Raw genomic sequence first — 19,512 nt, 5'->3', positions numbered from 1 at the left:
AGCTATCTTAGCTACGATCAAGTCACCCACCATTGCTCAGCAGCGCCCATCACTTACTGCTTACATAAACCCACACGCCTCCGGTCCTACGAAGTAGTCTTACCTCTTGGGATCAAGGATCGTCACATCTTATAATATTATTTAAAAGTATTATTAATTAAAAAGTAATTAAGTAAAATATTATTATTATCTTATTTATTAAAATAGAGTTACTTACTCTTATAAGCTCTCTTTAAGAGACTATTATTATTATATAGTTCTTTAAGAAGATAATATTATAATTACTAGATTAGTTTATTATCTATTATAATAATTATTAAATTATTTATTTAATTAAAAGTAAGAATCTATAATTTAAAATAACTTTAAGATATATTAATATTTATTATTATTAAATCTAATAAGAAATCTAAAAAAAGATAATAAAGATAGAATATTTAATTATTAATTAGATATTAATTAATAGATTAAAAATTCTTTTAATTAATAAGTATTAAAAGTTTATTAAGTAATTAGATCTTTATTTCTATCTTATTATTATTTTAAAAAGTAATTAAAATTAATAAAAAGATTAATAATCTCTAGTTATATTAAATAAAAATAATAAACTTTTTAAATCTAAAGATATTAAGAACTTTATTAAAGAATCTAACTAAAAGTTAAATTTAGATCTTCTATTAAAGAAGATAGATATTCTATTATTAAACTATTAAAACTACTTATAAAAAGTATTATATTATTATTTTCTATATATCTCTTTCTATTATTATTTAAAAGAAAGATAAAAAGATTAATATCCTTTATAAGGATTAAACCTATAGAATCTTTTAATTTAATTAATCTAAATAAGAAGCTAATAAATCTAAGAAATATTCTAACTAAGACTATTTAAAATTATATCTTAAAACTTAAAGATATTTAAAACCTAATTTAAAGATCTAATTAGAATTTAAATTTAAGTCTTCTATTTAAAAAGATAGATATTATAATTATTAAATTATTAAATTAATTATTAGAAAAGATAGAAGTTATTTAAATATATATAGAATATATTAAGATATATAAGAAAGATATAAGAGTTAATAATAAGAAGAGATAATTCTTATAAAACCTCCTACTTAATATATATCTATATTAATATCTAATATATAGTTAATAAGACTAAAAATAACTAATTAGTCTTTAATATTAAGTAAAATTATTAATTTCCTATTTAGGATATAGAAATAGCTTTAGATCTCTTGAAATCCTAGATTCTAGAGATCTAGAGGGGTGTGTCAGAAGGGGCTGGTCTACTAAGGACAACCCCAGGGCAAATTTAGTATGTAGAGCTGTCTCTGCCTAACCACACCACCCTTTAGGGCCACCCCTAAGGGCCGGCGGCCCCCTGGCGGCCTTCCCCTTTTTTTTCCCCTTAGAATTAGACACCTCAATGAATAGAATTCGATTGATCCGACCCTTAGTTGAAAGTAAACAGTGCGATAGGCGGAATAGTGCTTTGGCGTAAATGAAGCTCCCAGCCAAGTGTTGATTGATGGCCCCATTTACAAAGCAACGCTTCTCAAGGGTCTCTTTTGGGGGATCGTTCAAGCCGAAATGCATCTCCAACTGCACAAGTGTAGCAGCAATAGCTGCCGATGGACTGTTCGAACTCCAGGGGCAGCCGTGCTGAGCATAGCGGTCATGATGCAGCACGTACTGGGATACCCGCGACAGCACGCTTGCCATGATGTAAATGAGCGCGAGGGGAGAGCAAGACTCGGTCGCAGTTGTCTCGAGGCAGTCGCCCGTGAATGCACTGAGGGTCAGCCCCGGTTCATCCACACAGTCGTGAAATGCAGCCTCGGCGGAGGGGAGACAGACAGTACAGTCCTCGTCTCGAAAGATCAGGACGCGATCTTTTGCAAGCGACATCAGTTTGTCTTGTAAGAATAGAATAGGGACCAAAACACTCGACGGCGCTCTTCGCGGGCAGGAAGCGGCATCGAAGAGTCCGGCTCCTTGTGTAGTCTGGCAAATAGAGCCATGCGGATAGCAAAACCAAGCTTCATGTACGCGGATGTACAATGGCCGGCATCGGTTGGAAGGAGGAAGGCTGAGTGTTGAAGACTGATGTTGATTGTTATGATGAGGGAAGAACCATGGCCATCGGTTGCGACTGTGACTCTGTAAGTCCTGGCAATGGACTGGGGACAAGACTGTGTTAGCTCGCGAAGCCTGATCCCAAGGACACACGAGAAAGGGAATCAGTCTCACATCGTCTCGAATCTCTTGAGGGTATGCTCGATCCTCCCTAGCCTATCCTCCAAGGACGTGAAACGCGAAATGACGGCATTCATGAGCAGGCTTGACACGTCATCTTCCGTTGTAGAATCGCGGTGTTGATTCCGTGCGTCGTGTGGATAGACACAGGCTTGCGAGAGACGACGACAGAAGTTGCAGATGGGCTTTTCACCTCCACAGCGAACCTTCTTCCTCCTGCAATTGAGGCACGCCTGGCGAGTACGTTTCCGGCGTGACTCCCCACCCCCGTCGGAATCATCAGACATTGCGTGTTTCTCTGCCATGGAAGTGGTGTGCATCAGTTTTGGTTGTGCTTGTGCAATGAGACGAGTCTGGTTTATTCATACAGCTGCTTTTTGTGTGAAAGGGCACAAGAACAAAATGGAGAAGATTACTCCTTTAGTCCTGCATCCAGATTTCTCTACAGAGCAACCCCGTTCTCAACCCCGGACGCTGGCCGTAGCGCGAGATCTTACCCCGACTAGAGATCATCACGTCGCCCTAACAAGAGTCCCGAATACTGGGGACTCCGTTGGTGGAGAGGGCTGGAGGATGTCCTGACTGGCTCTGTAACCCTCGAGCACTAATGCATGCTTGATCTCTCTTCGGGACCATTCACCGGTACTGGAATTCTTTCACGGCTCCTTTGTCCGATGTAGTAATTACCTTGCCGAACCAAAGCTTCTCTTCTCGAGCCTCCCCGGGTCGTATGCTCCCAACACAACTCCACACCAACGCCCAGACGCCAGAGCGTGTGGGGTACACGGCTTCGTCGCCGTGTTGTGCCGTGCAATGTCTTGTTCGATCCCCATAACGCCCACCATGCGAGTGTCAAGGACGGTGGAAGCACGGCATGGCCTGGATGCAGATGATCCGTCAGGTAATCGACTCCGTAAGGGATCCAGGGCGTCTCTAGTACAGGGAATGTCTGTGAGGGTGCAAAAGGGCATTTATGAAAGGTTTTGATTGTTTGAGAGAGGTTGAGGCCAGACATAGAAGAACAAATATCTGCGAGTGAACGGACTTTACCATTCAATAAACAACACAAGTTTGTTTGATAAATCAAGAATTACCCATGACCGTCGTCCCAGAAGCTATTACACGTCCCGTTGGCTCTAGTCCCATAGATGGCCCGAACGGATCTCATCCGTCTGGACATGTTGAGAAGAGAAAGACTCCTAGGCGCCGTCGTGCACCCAGGGCATGTCTCTCGTGTAGAGCGCGCAACGTCCGCCTTGTACCAACTGTGGCTTGGACAAGGTCGAGTGTGTCTTCAGGACGTGTATGTTCGCTGCTGATGTCGCGAGAGATGCCGCGGAATGGGCATTCTTGGCTAGTTGCCCTGGTCTGACGCAGATGTCACCTCAGAGTTGTGGGAGGACTTGACTATGAGCCCTGACGACAAGGCGGTGCGTCAGGACCATGCACTCGATGAGATGGAAGTGGACCACCTGAGTCAGTCCGGTGGCGTCGAGTACGCTTCGGACCAAATGTTGAAGCCCAGCCCCGAGCCGGACTTTGAGTTTGATCTGTGGCTTGATACATCAGCAGGCAAAAAAACACCGTCTACATCTGAAGAGTTGACAGAAACTTTTGTGTAATACTCTAGACTATGCTTCATACAGAAATGATATGTATATATATATGTGCATGCAATACTCCCCAAGCAGTATACAAGCTCTTCAAACCTCCCATGACTCCCAGAACCAAGGCCGGCCGTAATCATGATATATGCCCTGAAAAAGAAAAGCGCAAAGTCGACAGCACCATACCAGCAATCCTTCTCATCAATCAGGTAGCAGCAACCACCGTCGCCGTACCAACCCCATCAGCAACGCCCAGGTCCTCCCCGTCCTCGACCTCCGTCATCCGCAGCGCCTCCTGCACGTCGCCGACGAAATGCCTCTCCCCGCCGACGAGGTCGACGATGCCGCTGTCCCGCATGAGCCGCCACACGGGGTGCTCCTTGCCGCCGCGCCGCTCCTGCGCGACGCGGCAGAACCAGACGCGCACGCCGCGCGCGCGGTACTCGCGCACAATCTCGGCCAGGACCTGCGTGCCGGAGCCGTCCATGGCCGTGACGCCGTGCACGTCGAAGACGATGTTGCGGTTCATGGCCTCGCGGCGCAGGCGCGGCAGGGCCGGGTGCACGCCGCTCGTGCCGTAGAGCTCGAGCCGGCGCAGGCGCGTCTTGAGCTCGCCCGTGTTGGCGAACGTCAGGGGCTCGGGGATCTTGACGATCAGGCAGCCCTCGATGAACTCGAGGCGCTCGGGCCGGTGCTCGGCGTTCTCGAAGCGCTCCGTGCCCGGGATGCGGCCCAGGATCTGGATGCGCGGGCGGGTCGAGTTGCGGATGACCTGCAGCAGGGAGAGGCCGATGCCGATGGCCATGCCAAAGTCGAGCGTGTAGAAGACGGTCGCCACGACAATGATGAACATGAGGCCCAGCTCCTTCCAGGCCGAGATGCGCCAGAAGAAGGTGATGTCGTGCGGCGCCTCCTCGATGAGGGACCAGGCGACGACGCTGATCATGGCGCAGAGGACGGGTTGCTAGGGACCTTTATTAGCGCCATATGTCCACATGGAGCTTGGAAAGCCTCATGGTACTCACCGGTAGGTAGTAAAAGTATGGAAGTAGAAAGATGATGCACAATACCGTGATCATGCTCAGAAAGATAGATGACATGGGACTCTTGGCACCAGTCTGCTTGTTGACTTTGCTTCGGCCGTATCCACCAAAGGCAGGCAGACTCATGAAACAAGCACCGAGCATGTTGGACGCACCGAGGGCCACAAGCTCACGGTTGGGGCTGAGCTGGAGCCGGGGGAAGATCTCTTGGCCACCGAGACTCTTGGCCGCGACGGACGACTCAAAGAAGCCTAGAAGGGCAATGAGGAAGGATGTGCTCATCGCGTCCTTGATGTGGGTCATGTGAGATGGCTGGAAGGGCCAGCGGAAGGTGAATAAGCCTCCAGAAGTGGCCTTTACGGGACCGAGAACCTCGATGCCGTAGCTCTGCCAGTCGAAATACCAGGCCATCCATGCCGACAACACCACGACAGCCAGGCGATCCGGGAGGAAGGCGATCTTGGGATATCTAGGTTCTAGCCGTCTTTTTGTTTCTCTGCTCAGAGTCAGCACCGAACGCGGGACAAGGCGGAGACGGAAGAGCTACCTAAATGTCATAATAATCACAAAGGCGACAGCCGCCACAATAAAGGTAGGGCGATGGGTGCTCTTCAGGTTCCTGAAGATAAAGCCCACCTTGTCGACCGTGCTCCCATGGCTGACCTTCTCGCTGAGCCGCGAAAGACCCAGTTCTGGGATGAGCTGCTCAACGAAGATGACGAAGCCAATGGCCGAGATGAAGCCTCGCAGGAAAGGCCGGGAGAGGACACTATCGAGGAAGCCCAGACGAGCAAGGCCGGCAATGAGGACGGTAGCGGCCGCCATGCCGGAAACGACACCACAGATCTTGGCGTGGAGGAGATCGTCGTCCTCGCCTCCACGACCGAGTTCGATGCTAGACTTGACCACGGTGCCCACAAGAAGCGAACCGGCTGCTTCGGGGCCGACGATCATCTGCGGGCAGCTTCCCAGCAGCGCATAGAGCAGCGGGGCGAAGACGAAGGCGTAGAGGCCGTGGATGGGCGGGACGTGAGCGACGTTCTCGGCCAGGGAGAGGGACATGGGCAGGTATATGCCAGCGAGAGTGATGGCGGCGATCAGGTCGCCGTGGAGGTAGGCCAGCTTGTACTCGCTCATCCACTGGAGGCAGGGGACGTAGTAGGCAAGATACCTAGCCGCGAAGGTCTGGTCAGCCAATTGATCGCTCGCCTGCCATATAAAGACGGACGGATTGGACACTGTGCTTACGTGAAGTTGGTGGTCTTGAGGCCGTGCTGCTCGGCCAGCTCTGTCGAGGTGCGCATCCTCTTGCTCCGCATCTTGCGCGCCCATCTCCTCCGCCACGTCGCGCGGTCGCTCTGGCCCGTGATGCTGGTGATGAAGCTGTCGAGGTAGGAGGCAGAGCCCTCGGACGCGCTCGCCGAGTCCGGGTTCGTGACGGAGCTCTGGTAGCTCGGCGCGGGACTCAGTGGCCGCGGCGTGAACGTGCCGTGGGCATCGTACGGGAGACCGCGCTGCTCGGGGTTCGAGCTGCCGAGCAAAGGGGAGGATTCTGTCGCGGTCAGCGGAGGATCGTGGCGGTCGCTTCTGTCGACGTCGTTGTCGTCGCCGCCGCCGTCATGACTTGCAGAGGCGCCGCTGCCGGCTGGGGTGTGGCTCTGTCGCAGGGTGCTCGGGGTGGTAGGGATGTGCGGTTGGGTGAGGGAGCGGCCGGGCAGCTGGGGTCTTCCACCGGCGGCCATTGTGCTTCACGAGCCAGACGACTTTGTCTGGAGGCATCAAGAGATGTCGAGACGGCTGGGTGTCGCTTTCGGCGGCTCTGTACCGACCCTGGGAGAGTCGATTGGGTTTTCAAGAGATTTTCTGGTTGGATTAAGCTTCAGAAGCCCTCGAGGCAGCGAGTACCGTTATGACGTCGTGTCGGTGCCGAACAAGTCGAGCTAGGGATGCATCTCTTCGCACTCGGGTCTCGGTGATCTTGGCTCGCGCACGCAAGAAACAGAACTCAATGCTGGAAACAAAGAAGGAAGAGAGCCCCTGGAACGAGAAATCAGTCCAGGCAGCTCAACAAGAAGAATGCGATTTGTAAAGGATTGCCCAAAGAGGGGAAATTGGCTGGATTCCAGCTGATCTGCCAAGGACCAAGCAAGGCAAGAAAAAGGCTGGCCAAGATCTGGGACACTTCGTCACCCAAGGAAAAAAAAAATGCCCCCCACTTTGTATCCAATGCAATCAGGGCGCCGCCAGTGGTTCAGGTGACCCGAGTTTGGGCGGGTTTGGGGCATGGGCGGTTTCCTCACAGGCGATTGGCCCCCTGAGAGGATACCTGTAGGCTGTTGGAGAGCGGACAGGACCCCGACGCTATCCCTAGAACGGGGGCGCCGGTTGCGCGATCTCATGCACGGATGCCGCTAATTCGATCATGGTGTGGTTTCACCCTCACCGTCTTTGCGAAGGCGGATGGAGCCAGAAAAGCCAAGCATTTTGGCACAAGCACACGATTCCACAACATCGTGGCGCCTGTCACTCAAAGCCAGAGTCAGCTCGTTGTGTGAACTTACCTTACCCATGTACTCCCACCGCAGCACGGCTGATCGAAGCAGTCGAATGGCCGGGAATACTCATCGATCAAATCAAATCGAGAGCATCCCGCTGCCATTTCGTCTGAGCTCTTTCGTATCAGATGGCACATGCTGGAAATGCAAAAGATCTGCGCTCTCTCTCCAGAGATGATCGTTGCCAGATACATGATCTCGAAGAAATACGCTTGGAGATCAACTTGCTCGTGCATCTGTATGGTGTGATCAGCACGTTCACCACTCATTATATCATCGTTTCCATTATCAATCCCGCCCGGTTTACGTACCACGTGCATAATTGGCATAACATGTGGGATCAAACTCCAGCTCTTCTGCTGATGAGTCCAGCATGCCAGCGTGCAACCGCTGCGGGGAAATCCTTCTCTCTTCCCGGGCGACTGAACGGCCACCCGTTATGCGTTGTCACTCACCACATGCATGCAGCAAGTGCTGCCGAACAACGGCAGCCAGGCAGGCAGATCGAGAGGGATTGATGGCCATTAACGGGCCTCGGCATTCCGCACCAATTGAAATCCCAAAGAACGCCTTCCACAAGTCCCTGCCTGGACCGAACCCATGCAGAAATATCCCACTCAAATGCCACCTGTTGGTTGTCGAAAATCATGGGGCATCCATTTCCATGACAATGTTGCATTGCAGTTACAGAGCAGGGAGTAATTCCGCTACCCGGCGGACGAACACTGTAAAGTACCACAGCAAAGCTGTCTCGGGCCGCGATGCGCTCAATTCCGCCATGTCTTGACCGGCTCCCTTCTTCCCCCATGTCTGCAGTCCTTGACCTCGAAGAAGACGTACGTCTTGCACAAACGTAAGTCATGGCTTCACCATCGCCGCTCCTTCCCGGAGGCCCCGGTGCATCTCCCAAGTCAGCCAAGCCGGCCGGTGCCGCCGCCAGCGCGGCCATCTCCACCGCCAGGCAGACGCACCTCCCCACCGCCGACGTCGAGGAGTCGCCCATCGCCGCCGCTGACGCGGGCGCCGTGCCCGAGGACGAGCTCGAGATGGCGAGCACCGAGGACGGCACCCTGAGCGCCTCCACCTCGATCACCTCGAGCATCCACCAGCACGCCTTCGAGAACGGGCGCCGCTTCCACAGCTACAAGTACGGCCGGTACCCGATCCCCAACGACGACGCCGAGCAGCGCCGCGAGGACGTCAAGCACGCCATGATGCTCGAGCTGACCGACGGCAAGCTGTGGCACGCGCCCCTCCCGGCCGACGCGCGGCGCATCCTCGACGTCGGTACGGGGACGGGCATCTGGGCGATTGAAGGTTGGGTTTTCCGGTTTTCTTTCTGTCGCATGGGTTCTTCATTGCTTGTTCATAAAGTCCTGTAAACAAGAATGACACAAGAAGTTTCGCGTTGATCAATTCCTCCGCCACAGCCGCCGACCAGCTCCCCGGCGCCGAGGTGCTGGGCGTCGACCTGTCGCCCATCCAGCCGAAGTGGGTGCCGTCCAACTGCCGCTTCCTCGTCGACGACGTCGAGGAAGAGTGGCTCTACGGCGACAACTTCGACATGGTGCACATGCGCACCATGGCCTCTGTGCTCAAGGACATCCCCAAGGTCCTGCGCCGCGCATACAAGTACGTTCGGAAAGGGAAAAGAAACATCGTACTCCTTTCCTCTCCACCCCCATGCTTTTGTCCCTCCATCCCGCTAACAAGGACGCATCGCATCGTACCAAAACAGCGCCCTCAAACCCGGCGGCTGGCTCGGGATGCAAGAGCTCCAGGCCGTCCTCGGCTGCGACGACGGCACCACGCCGCCCAACGACGGCCTCGCCGTCTTCTACCGCGCCGTCCGCACCTCCCTCACCAAGTTCGGCATGGACCTCGACATGCCGCGCGAGCTGCGCCCCCTGCTCGAGGAGGCCGGCTTCGTCGCCGTCGCGCACGTCGCGCGCAAGGTGCCAGTGGGCCCCTGGGCCGCGGACCGCAGCCTGCGCGTCGCGGGGCTGTACTGCCGCGAGGCCGTGGGCGACTTGGTCCCCGCCATGGCGGCCAAGCCGTTCCGCGCGGCGGGGCTCTCGGGGGCCGAGTGCGAGGCCCTGGCGGCGGGGGCGCGGGCGGCGCTGGGGGACATGTCGAGGCATCGGTATCTGCCGTTTCACTTTTGGACGGCGCAGAGGCCACTGGTTGGGGGTTGAACAAGGTCAGACAAGGTGGATGGGAGCCCCTGAATTGTTCTCGCGGTTTACTCGCCAATGAAAACAGTTCTCTATCTCATCCACTATCCTACATGTAGGGAAGCGAAGTAATCATCCAAGTCAAAAAACCCATCTGGCACCTCGACAATATCACGAAGACCTCCAAAATCATAGTCGATACCTTCAGTCATATCAACGTCCTCAAAATGACTGCGTTCTTCCGCAGGCTCGGGGTTGTCAAAGTGTTCCACGAGCATATCCCGGATAGCATAATGGCCGTTGTTCTCTGCCAAGTCCCGCGCTTTGCCGATGACTTGGCGCGGTTCGATGCCGTGTGGAAGCTCATGTATGTGGTGCAGTAATAAAGAAACCATATCGACCCGGCCGTGCTCAGAAGCGCCCTCGAGTGCTGTTCTCCCTTCTGTCTTCGCCGGCGATGCCAATATGTTGGCACCGTGGCGAAGTAGATACTGCGCAATTGCAATAAAACCATGCATAGCGGCATATTGCAGAGCCGTGGCGCCCGCCCGCGAGGCCGGCTCTTGATTGACATCGGCGTCGTGTTCGACGAGATATCGTACCATCTTGAGGCATCCATTCTGCGCGGCATACTGCAGCGCAGTGCCTATGAACTTATACCCTCGCAAAGGCATGGCATTGACTGCTGCCCCCTGCCTGACCAGCTTCTTAACCCATCCTAGGTTTCCTTGCTGCGCAACAATCTGGAGACAAGTCGATCCATTGACCGAGGCAGGTGGTGCATTGACGTCCGCACCGTGTTTGATCAGAAGTTCCGCAACATCGAAATGCTCGTCTATCAGAGCAAACTGTAGTGCAGTTGCACCGTTATCTGGGCTTCCTGCGGCGTTGACGTCCACTCCATGTTCAAGGAGAAGATGAACGACCTTGACGTGACCCCGAAATGCAGCAACCTGCAAGACAGTGTTGGTGAAAATAACCTCTGGCATGCGTTGGCCCAGAGCTTTCTTTTCAGCACGGTAGTACATACGCATCTGGTCGTCGGTCGGCTGAAGCTTGAAGTCAAAGAGACATCGAAGGAGTCGAGAAGATGGTTCTCGGGCAGCAACCATGAATGGAGGATCGTCCAGTCCTTCACAATCTTGAGGGCGTATTTGTAGTCCCCCATCGATAAGAATTCTGAGGACTTCATCTTTGTCCTTCCTGTGTTCAAGTGTTTCGAATATTGTACCTTGTCTGCCTCCCCGGAAGTGTGGGATGTACCCAGCCTGGATAAGAGTCGATACAATTTCAACACATGCTGACTCCCCCGTTTCAAGTGCTACTGTGATAGGCGAGGGGCAGACCTCTTTGGATGCAGCTCTTCGTTCAAGGATTGCCTTGACAAAGTCAATATTCATGATTTGAACTGCGCCAATGAGAGCTGCAGTCTCAGCAAGTGTCACTTCCGGAGTAAGTGTGGATGGCGCAGGTAGAGAAAGAATCCTCCTCAAGAGAATCTCAGCTGCTTCTCTTTCATTCGGCAATAACCCGTCAGACCCCATCGTCATGAGAGCATGCGCATCAAACGGATTTGCCCCCGCACTTAAAAGCAACTCGGTGGCCAGAGGTCTGAAACGCTTATCACACTGATTGGACATAAGTAAAGCCACTAGAGGCGAGACATGGCAAGGGCCCTGAGGAGCTTGCGGTGAAGGATGGTCTGGAGTCGCACCCAGACGGAGCAACATCTGAACACGTTGAATGTCGTCACCATAGTAAAGGTACTCGGTAAGAGGGCTGACACAGCCACAGTCGCAAATGTGCTGGTAGTGATCCTGAAGGCTTGCCGGCGCGGTTATGGTAAGTCTTTTAAGAGACTCATTACTGAAGGCGCTGTAAGACAAGCCATAGCATGTCAACTTTGCGCCCTTTGAGACCAAATCGCGTATTAGCTCTTCGTCACCGTACTTCACCGCAACGTTGAGAACATTGATCTGGCTCGAGTGGCCACAGCAACATTGCCCAGCCTCGATTTCGAACTTGGCGCCATTGTCGACTAGCTCATCGACGAGATCTCGATCGCCCGATCTGATTGCGGCAGAGAGGGCTGTTTCTGGAACGATGTCATCTACGATGTCGTTGACACCATAGCCTTTTCTGATTAGATCCCTTGCTCGTGGATGATCTTTCATGACAATCGCCTTGTGAATCGCTCCTGTGACTGCCACTGAATTCACACATGTTTTGCAACATATGTCATGATCAGATACTCGCAATCTTGTAGACTCATCCAAGTTTCTCAAGAGCCAAGACACGTGGCTTTGACGGTACGGATCCACAGCTAATTCACATACTGTGTGATGTCGCAGTATCTGTTCGGAAGCTATGGACAGCAAACGCGCGCATAGCCAAGGATTTTCCCGCCATACAGAGGTTTTAAAAGTGTAGATCGTGGGCTGGGCGCCGTGCTCAAGGAGCCAAACAGCCGCTTCCTGGGACCACTTGTTGGAGTGGGACGCGAGTTCGAGGGGAGTCATTCTTGAGCTGCCCCGAGGGACTACAGCTCTGTTGACATCTGCCCCAGCCTTCAGCAGTCGATCCACCGTGGATATAGGAAATGGCGGGTATCCCCAAGCTCTATTGTTGGCCCAACTGTAATTGTACCTCGAGCAATCGTGGAGCGCCCATCCAAGCGCAATATTGATCTCCTTCTCACAGGGGCGATGGGGTGGGTCCATTCCCAAGATTAGCTCCACTATCGCACACAATCCTTTCTTCGAGGCAATGGTGAGCGGTGAATGAGAGTCTTCGGGACCGAGATGGATTATGTCGTCGGGCGGAGTGATGTCTAGTTCTTGCATGCTGACTTTGGCACCCGCAGCCACAAGCTCCTTGAAAAATTGGCAAAGACTTTCGATGTCACCCGAAAGCTCTTGAGGCCATCCGACCCCCAAGAAACCAATTCGAAACCATCTGTCGCCCCATGAACACTTTCGAGACCAGCCGGAAATCGCAAGGGCGATAGCGCCAGTACAATTTCCGTACATGTAACTACCACGGTCCACATTGATCCTTGCGCGCTTACGGATGAGCAGCCGAGCCATATCAAACATCCCATGATCGAGGGCGTATTCCATTGGGGTGACTGGTTTCTCAGAATCCCAGAGACGTTTGATATTCGGATCGATACCGTTCTCTAACAGCCATTTGACGATTTCAACATCTTCAACCTCCATAGCGAGTTGGAAGATAGATTCGAGTAGAGCCTTGAAGCTGGGATGGCTTGCCACAGAAGGAAAAGTGAAGAAACGAGTTAAATCTATGTCTGTCAAAACGTCGAGGAAGAATTGCTTGTCCACCTCTCTCATGTGGTCCTGAAGGTGGTGGTTCGAAAGTACATAGATCAAGCGCTTCATCCCATCTTCGAGGTCGACTTCCTGAGGTGCATACTTGGCGCCTATGGTTAGGTGCTTTGTTGTTTCGGGGAATAGAGCTGGTGACAATAACAGCAAACTCTGAGACTCAATAAGAGTGGATTCTTGAGACGGAGTCAAGCTGACGGACACGACACTATCTACAACTGATTCCCGATGAGACACGCCCAAATTATCTCAAATGGCAGCAATAACTCACAATGTTGTGCTGCGTGTATTCTCAACACCTTCCAGAGGTCAATGAATGGTAGATTATAACCCTCACTCGGTGAAGGTGTCCGAACGACAAGATCGAACCCTAAAGGAGTCTGAGGCGATGCGGCTAAAAACCACATATCAAAGTCAGTCTCCAGTCAATGCTCAACATCATAACTCCACCGCACATTACCTCCACGACTTGCCGCTTCAGAGCTCGGCAGATACCCTTGCGTCCGGAGCACCTTGTCTGTAATCGGTTCATCCAGAAGGTACGCCGTGACTTCTTTTCTCTCGTTCTTCGCGAGACTCCTGTGCCTCTTCCTCGTTTGCTCAACCTTGAGGTTGATATCCTGCCAGTTCCTCTTCGAAATACCTTTGTGGTATGTTCGTTTGGTAAATCCCCATTTGCTTAGCTGTTTGGCATACTGAGCTTTACTGGGGATATTTAGCAGACAAAAGAATTACGTGCCAAGATTGATGGTGACTTACGACTTGACAAACCCATGTTCTTTCTCCATCCGTTCGATCAGGCCGTCAGGTCCCTCAAGGAGGCAATTGTCACGAAGGTACAGATCATGGATTACATCCTTGACTCGCTCCCATTCTTCAGACGCACGTCCTACATTCGCCAAGTGGTGTGACATGTTGAGTGGAAAGGTATAGAGCGTGAAGATTGAGGTTCCCCAGACGAGGGTGGCCGGGCTGCCCTTTTATGGTTGTGGGCGACTGCAAAACACCTGCTATCTAGAAGAAACTGCATATTTGAACCATTGGTCAATATCCAAATCTTTCTTCACTTCTGACGGGCGTGGGTGTGCTGACGGCCTGGATAAGCCCAAGAACCGCCTCGCTCAAGCTCCATTGGTTGAAATCCATATTTCTATGGGTACGGTGAAGGCCGGCTTGCATGATGCCATGCAGGCCAGCCGACCGATTGGATGAGAGCCATATTTCTGTGGGTGTGGTGGAGGCCAGCTTGCAGGTGCATTGAGGCCAGGCAGGCCAGCCGTCTCTGGCAACGTTGGTCACTACAATTGGCCGATGTCCAATTTTTTGGCCCAGCTAGATGCATCCTATCCGGGTTTCAAGCCAGGCTATCGCGATACGGCTGGGATACACGATCGTGTTCCTGTGTGGAAGCTTGATATGTCGGCCGGTGTGTTGCCTTATGCAGACAATTCAATGGATGTGCACATCTTATTATACCATTGGCTCTGGGCCAAATTATTGTGGAATGAACTCAACTCTGCACTACAGGCTCAAGATTTTGATCACCAAGTGCACTGACATCACAAAGTTTCGCTGTCCCAATTCAAAGCATCCGTGAATATAAATAAGCAAGTATCATCCCTCAACTCATAGGTTCTCTCAAGTTTGCAGCACTACTGCTTCTTCTATCTTACAAACCCGTCCGTCCTGCGAGGAGCTACGTCGACAACCTTGAGACTTGTATCTGGTAATAGATTCAAGATGCCTTCACCTACCTGCGCTGACGGGTCTCAACCACCCCACGGCTATTCACCTCGGTAGATATACCATCCCCTTTGATGTATCTCCTCTTCTGTATTGATTTAGATGCCTTCGATCAACATCAACTTGAGGTAGAGATGGCTAATGCTTGGACAATAGTAAAAAGAAGACTGTTCGTATTGAAGAGACCCAGCGCCTCTCTGACCTCTATACCGACACCTACGAGCCGCAAAATGTCTTCATGGATATCACAACATGCTCCTCAAAGACACAAGAAGACAGAAAGTCGTATCATCAAGCCAGAGTGGGCGCAATTCTCGATGAGATCATGCCAAAAATCACGGGCAATAAAGCATCGGATTCTTCGAAGAACCATGCTCACACAAGCTCCTAACCGAATTTGAACTTTCCAGTCCATTTCCTCTTCGAACTGAACATGACGCAAACACATCCAACACCGGATACACTATCCAGTGCTTTGTGAAGAGGCTTCATACATCTTTAAGGATCAAGAGAACTTCGTGTATTGGATTGTTTCTGTTATCGCTTGACATGGAATGGGCATGATGGTATTGAAGACTGAACTGGATTATGAACGGAAATATCAACATTCCCATTCATAATTGCGATACTGGCGTCAATTTCTTTGATTTATGTAGTACATGACTTATGGCAAGTTCGACAGTTTACGTTTCTGGCAGGATACTCAAATTCGAATGATATATTTTTTTTGCTGTTCAGGCTCCCATATTTACTCTCTCCAGTCTATCCCAATCGTGCATTTCGTCTTCTTCGCCATCATGGCTGCGAAAATACCCTTCTCGTCCTCAGGATACTAGCTTACCTCCATAAGCAGTGTCTTCTCCATCCTTCCCTCCCAGAGTGCACGCCGTGCATGTCCCTCTACCTTAACCCGCGCATTGGATTTGCCCCCGTGGTCGATACGGACAAACTACTCGTGGCCCAACATCGACAACCAGAGGTTGTCTTCCGAGTCGAGACACCCGCGATCGATCTTGAGCATCTTGCCAGCAGCTTCCTTTTCGGCAGGCCCTGGCAGAGACGAGGGAGACCAGAACTCTTGCCTTTTTGACGAGGTTCCGTCTGGGCCGACATCAAACTTTGACAACCCATACCCAAAGGTTTCGGCAACAAACAGACTCTTCCCCTCCTTAGTGATCAGTAGTGCGATGGGAAGACTAAGTTTTCAGCAACGGCCTTGGAGGAGCCGTCGGTGCCGACCATGCCAAATCGTCCCTTGTAGTAAAGTATGCCAACAAAGTAGAGAAGTTTAATATCGGGATCCTATGAGTGCCAGCTGTCTGCCCTATACTAGAGTCCTTTCTTTGAGGAGTTGAAAGTGCTGCGCAAGGAGAACCACATTGCAAGCATCCATCGGACAGCTCTTTCGGTCAAGGCAGCATTTACAGGCAGAGCATTTTGCGCGAAGTCGCTGGCCGAACTCCGCAATTCGGAGCATGCTCGTTGCTTTTCCTTCGATGCAGTGTTCCGTTTCGGAGTCGGAGGGGGGGGGGGTCCAGTGACTGGTCTGAGGTGAAAGATACTTTGCTACACCGCAGAAAGGAAAATGCCAAGCAATAGACTTCTCATCGTCCAAAAATGCCAGCAGACAACTACGAATACCCACAGCACACATTCAGGTGGGCGGAGATGACGCCCTGCCGTTGAACCTCCCACCAGTCACGCATGAATGCCAGCGGGCCACTCTCCAGTTCTTGGCACCGATGAGACTGCAACCCTCAGGCCGCATCGGGGTATGCTTCTCCGCACCGGCAGTGTACCGTCTGACTCCTGGTCGTGGTCGAGACCCAAGAAGGAGACCAGCTCGTGACTGGGCGGCAGCCAATCAAGTGGTGGCGATGCACCGTAAACCGGCCGCGTTCGCCGGGCAGACGCCGGTTTCTGCACGAAGGGGAGCCACCAGCGGCTCATGGGTCCGATCCGATGGCGGGTGTTCCACCCTGGAGACTATTCTGGCACCCGAAGTCGGCGCGGGTCCCACCCAAAGCTCGAGACTCTGTGCTCTGCATCTCCACTTGGTGTGCTGGTTGGGCAGAGACTAGGCCTTTTCACGCCACTGGCTACCCATTGCCATCCCTCGTGTTGAAAATCCCATTTTTTCTTATTGGTCTCGCTCCTCTTTTCCTGCTGCTTGGCCATGGTACTTCTTGTCCTTCTGCCCTTACTCATTCAACGATCATACACTTTTATCAGCGGTCTCCTCGCGAGGTTCCATTCTCGCGATATTATCATCAACATCACATGTGTACACCAAACGTAACAGAAGACAACAATGGCACTAGACATGTCTGAGAAACCAAAGCCCTTTCCGGCAGACAGCCAGGACACCCTAGCCGATGCGGATGATGCCCACCACGACTTAGAGCTCGGCAGCAGCCAAGAAACTGGCCACAACACCACGGACCGTCACCACTTTCAAGAAATTAAGACCAAGGGGCCCCAGGTTTCCTCATCACCTCATCCGCGCCAAAATGGCGTCAACAGCAACGGCGACAACGATAACGATGACGGGGCCGAGACCGACACCGAGCTAGACGACGGCACCGCCCTCGGCCGCCTCGCCTCCGCCAGCCTCACCCACACCCGCTCCGCCGTCAACCTCCCGCCCGCCCCGGACGGCGGCGCCCAGGCCTGGTCCCAAGTCGTCGCCGGCTGGCTCGTGCTGTTCGCGACCTGGGGCTACATGAACTCGTTCGGCTCCTTCCAGTCCTACTACACGTCGTCGGGCATCGTCGACGCCGACCCCTCGGCCATCTCGTGGATCGGCTCGCTGCAGGGCTGCCTGACGACCGCCGTCGGCGTCTTCACGGGCCGCCTGCTTGACGCGGGCTACTTCCGCCCCACCTTCGCCACGGGCGCCGTGCTGCAGGTCGCGGGCATCTTCGCCATGAGCGCCAGCGCCGCGCCCAAGTACTACCAGCTGCTCATCACGCAGGGCATCATGTCCGGCCTCGGCAGCGGCATCCTGTTCACGCCCACGCTCGCCCTCGTGGCGACCTGGTTCAGCTCCCGGCGCGGCTTCGCCATCGGCCTCGCGACGACGGGCAACTCCACCGGCGGCGTGGTCTACCCCCTTATCGTCCGCGAGCTGCTCCCGCGGCTGGGATTCGCGTGGACCGTGAGGGTCATGGGCTTCGTCAACCTGGCGTGCTTCGTCGGCGCTTTCGTGCTGCTGCGGTCGAGGCTGCCGCCTCGAAAGTCGGGCGCTGTCATTGACATCAAATCCTTCAGGGATGGGGAGTACGACTTTTACATCGCTGGCTTGTTCTTCTTCGTGTGGGCAAGCTACTACACATTCTACTACGTGAGTTTTGACTGTTTGCTACAAGGACTTGGTATTCTATTATACCTTGAGCTAACCAACCGTGCAGGTCGCATCATACGGCATCCAACAGCTAGGCCTCTCTTTCCAGTCGGCCTCTAATCTCGTCGTCATCATCAACGGCTGCGGCCTGCCCGCCCGTATCGTCATCCCCTGGCTGGCCGACCGAGTAGGCCCGCTCAACGTCATCACCTGCTGCGCCTTCTTCTTCGCCATCATCGTCTGGTGCTGGCTCGCGGTGAGCAGCATTCCCGGGCTGTACGTCTTCACCGCCTTTGCCGGTCTGCTGTCGGGAGCGATGCAAAGCCTGATGCCGACGACGATTGCGAGCATCACCAAGAGGTTAGACAAGATGGGTGTCCGACTGGGTATGATGTTCAGCATCATCTCCATCGCTACGTTGACCGGCCCGCCCATTGGAGGAGCGATCGGGAGTGCTACAGGGGGCTACACTGCCCCGCAGATCTGGTCTGGTGCATCGATGTTGGTCTGCATCGGCGCACTCTTGCTGGCGAGGTGGTTTATGGTGGGGTGGAACTTGAAAGGGCGGTGCTGAGGGGTGAGTAGAGAAAACACATCTCTCACATGAGCATAGAGGTCCCCTGCTTGGTATCCATGTAACCAAGGAAACCAAAGGAAAGGCATGATGGCCAAAGGCCACGACGTTATGATCACAAAAGCGTTGCATTTACCCACAAACCTAGACTGATTAGTCTCATCCAAGACGATGGGCATATAATGTAATAGATAATCGAGCACATGTCATGTCAAATTTGAGAGGCATCAAATTTTGGTTTGTTCAGAAGCAGAAGTCATATTGCTCTGTGTTCGCAACCTTTCTCAGTGTATCATCTCCATTTGCTTCCCCTCAAGCCCCGTAAAAAGGTAGTCCCAGAAAGACTACAGCTCAAGCCTTGGTAGGCTTTATCCCTGGAAGCGTTGCTAGCCTTCTCCTAGTCCTTCTTCTTCCTCTGTTCGAACATCTCGACTTGCTCCTTGGAGCACAGTGCAAGAGCCCTGGGCGAGCGCTCCAGGATGCGAGTGACAATGCGCTCTTGGAAGGCCGGCAAGTCTCGGGGCACGTTGTTGGGCGTCATGGGGTTGGTGTAGCCCATCAAGAAGCAGAGGAGGGGCTTTCTCCATTCGACCGAGCCCTGGAAATGCTAGTGTCAGTTCTGCAAGGAAAGGAGACGCCGGTGCTGGGGGAGTCTTTCTGAGGGAGAGGCTACCATACCTTGGATCCGAACATCGCCTGGGGGTTCTCAATGACGGCGAAGAGAGAGATGGCAAATTTGAGGTCACGGACGGTGACGTTGAACCCGTTCAGCAACTCGAGAACCTCTTTCTGCTCGGCATCAGTGAGAGACAGCTTGGGGTTGAGGAGGGGAGGCATTGTGATGGTTGAAGATTCAGTAGCCTCTTT

General features: G+C 52.5%; 5 protein-coding genes across 5 annotated transcripts; 2 read left to right on the top strand and 3 right to left on the bottom strand.

Annotated features, from left to right (window-relative positions):
• Positions 1–4,074: 4,074 nt before the first annotated feature.
• On the bottom strand, positions 4,075–6,654 carry E0L32_011784 (uncharacterized protein; the record flags this gene model as incomplete). The annotated part of the gene is made up of 4 exons (XM_031134552.1): positions 4,075–4,833; positions 4,895–5,408; positions 5,460–6,083; positions 6,161–6,654. The coding sequence occupies 4 exons, from the start codon at positions 6,652–6,654 to the stop codon at positions 4,075–4,077; spliced, it is 2,391 nt and encodes a 796-aa protein (XP_031000046.1).
• Positions 6,655–8,327: 1,673 nt separating this feature from the next.
• Positions 8,328–9,662, top strand: E0L32_011783 (uncharacterized protein; the record flags this gene model as incomplete). Its single annotated transcript, XM_031134551.1, has 3 exons — positions 8,328–8,784; positions 8,898–9,099; positions 9,206–9,662. 3 exons carry the CDS (start codon positions 8,328–8,330, stop codon positions 9,660–9,662), a joined length of 1,116 nt encoding a protein of 371 aa, XP_031000045.1.
• Positions 9,663–9,745: 83 nt separating this feature from the next.
• On the bottom strand, positions 9,746–13,899 carry E0L32_011782 (uncharacterized protein; the record flags this gene model as incomplete). Its single annotated transcript, XM_031134550.1, has 6 exons — positions 9,746–11,850; positions 11,978–12,006; positions 12,390–13,116; positions 13,257–13,379; positions 13,446–13,690; positions 13,745–13,899. 6 exons carry the CDS (start codon positions 13,897–13,899, stop codon positions 9,746–9,748), a joined length of 3,384 nt encoding a protein of 1,127 aa, XP_031000044.1.
• Positions 13,900–17,039: 3,140 nt separating this feature from the next.
• On the top strand, positions 17,040–18,645 carry E0L32_011781 (uncharacterized protein; the record flags this gene model as incomplete). The annotated part of the gene is made up of 2 exons (XM_031134549.1): positions 17,040–18,071; positions 18,139–18,645. The coding sequence occupies 2 exons, from the start codon at positions 17,040–17,042 to the stop codon at positions 18,643–18,645; spliced, it is 1,539 nt and encodes a 512-aa protein (XP_031000043.1).
• Positions 18,646–19,042: 397 nt separating this feature from the next.
• On the bottom strand, positions 19,043–19,482 carry E0L32_011780 (uncharacterized protein; the record flags this gene model as incomplete). Its single annotated transcript, XM_031134548.1, has 2 exons — positions 19,043–19,243; positions 19,324–19,482. The coding sequence occupies 2 exons, from the start codon at positions 19,480–19,482 to the stop codon at positions 19,043–19,045; spliced, it is 360 nt and encodes a 119-aa protein (XP_031000042.1).
• Positions 19,483–19,512: the final 30 nt, after the last annotated feature.

This window comes from Thyridium curvatum (assembly GCF_004353045.1).
Source record: "Thyridium curvatum strain D216 chromosome Unknown NODE_118_length_84052_cov_77.280906, whole genome shotgun sequence".
NCBI lineage: Eukaryota > Fungi > Ascomycota > Sordariomycetes > Thyridiales > Thyridiaceae > Thyridium > Thyridium curvatum.
This window is presented reverse-complemented; position numbering and strand designations above follow the sequence as displayed.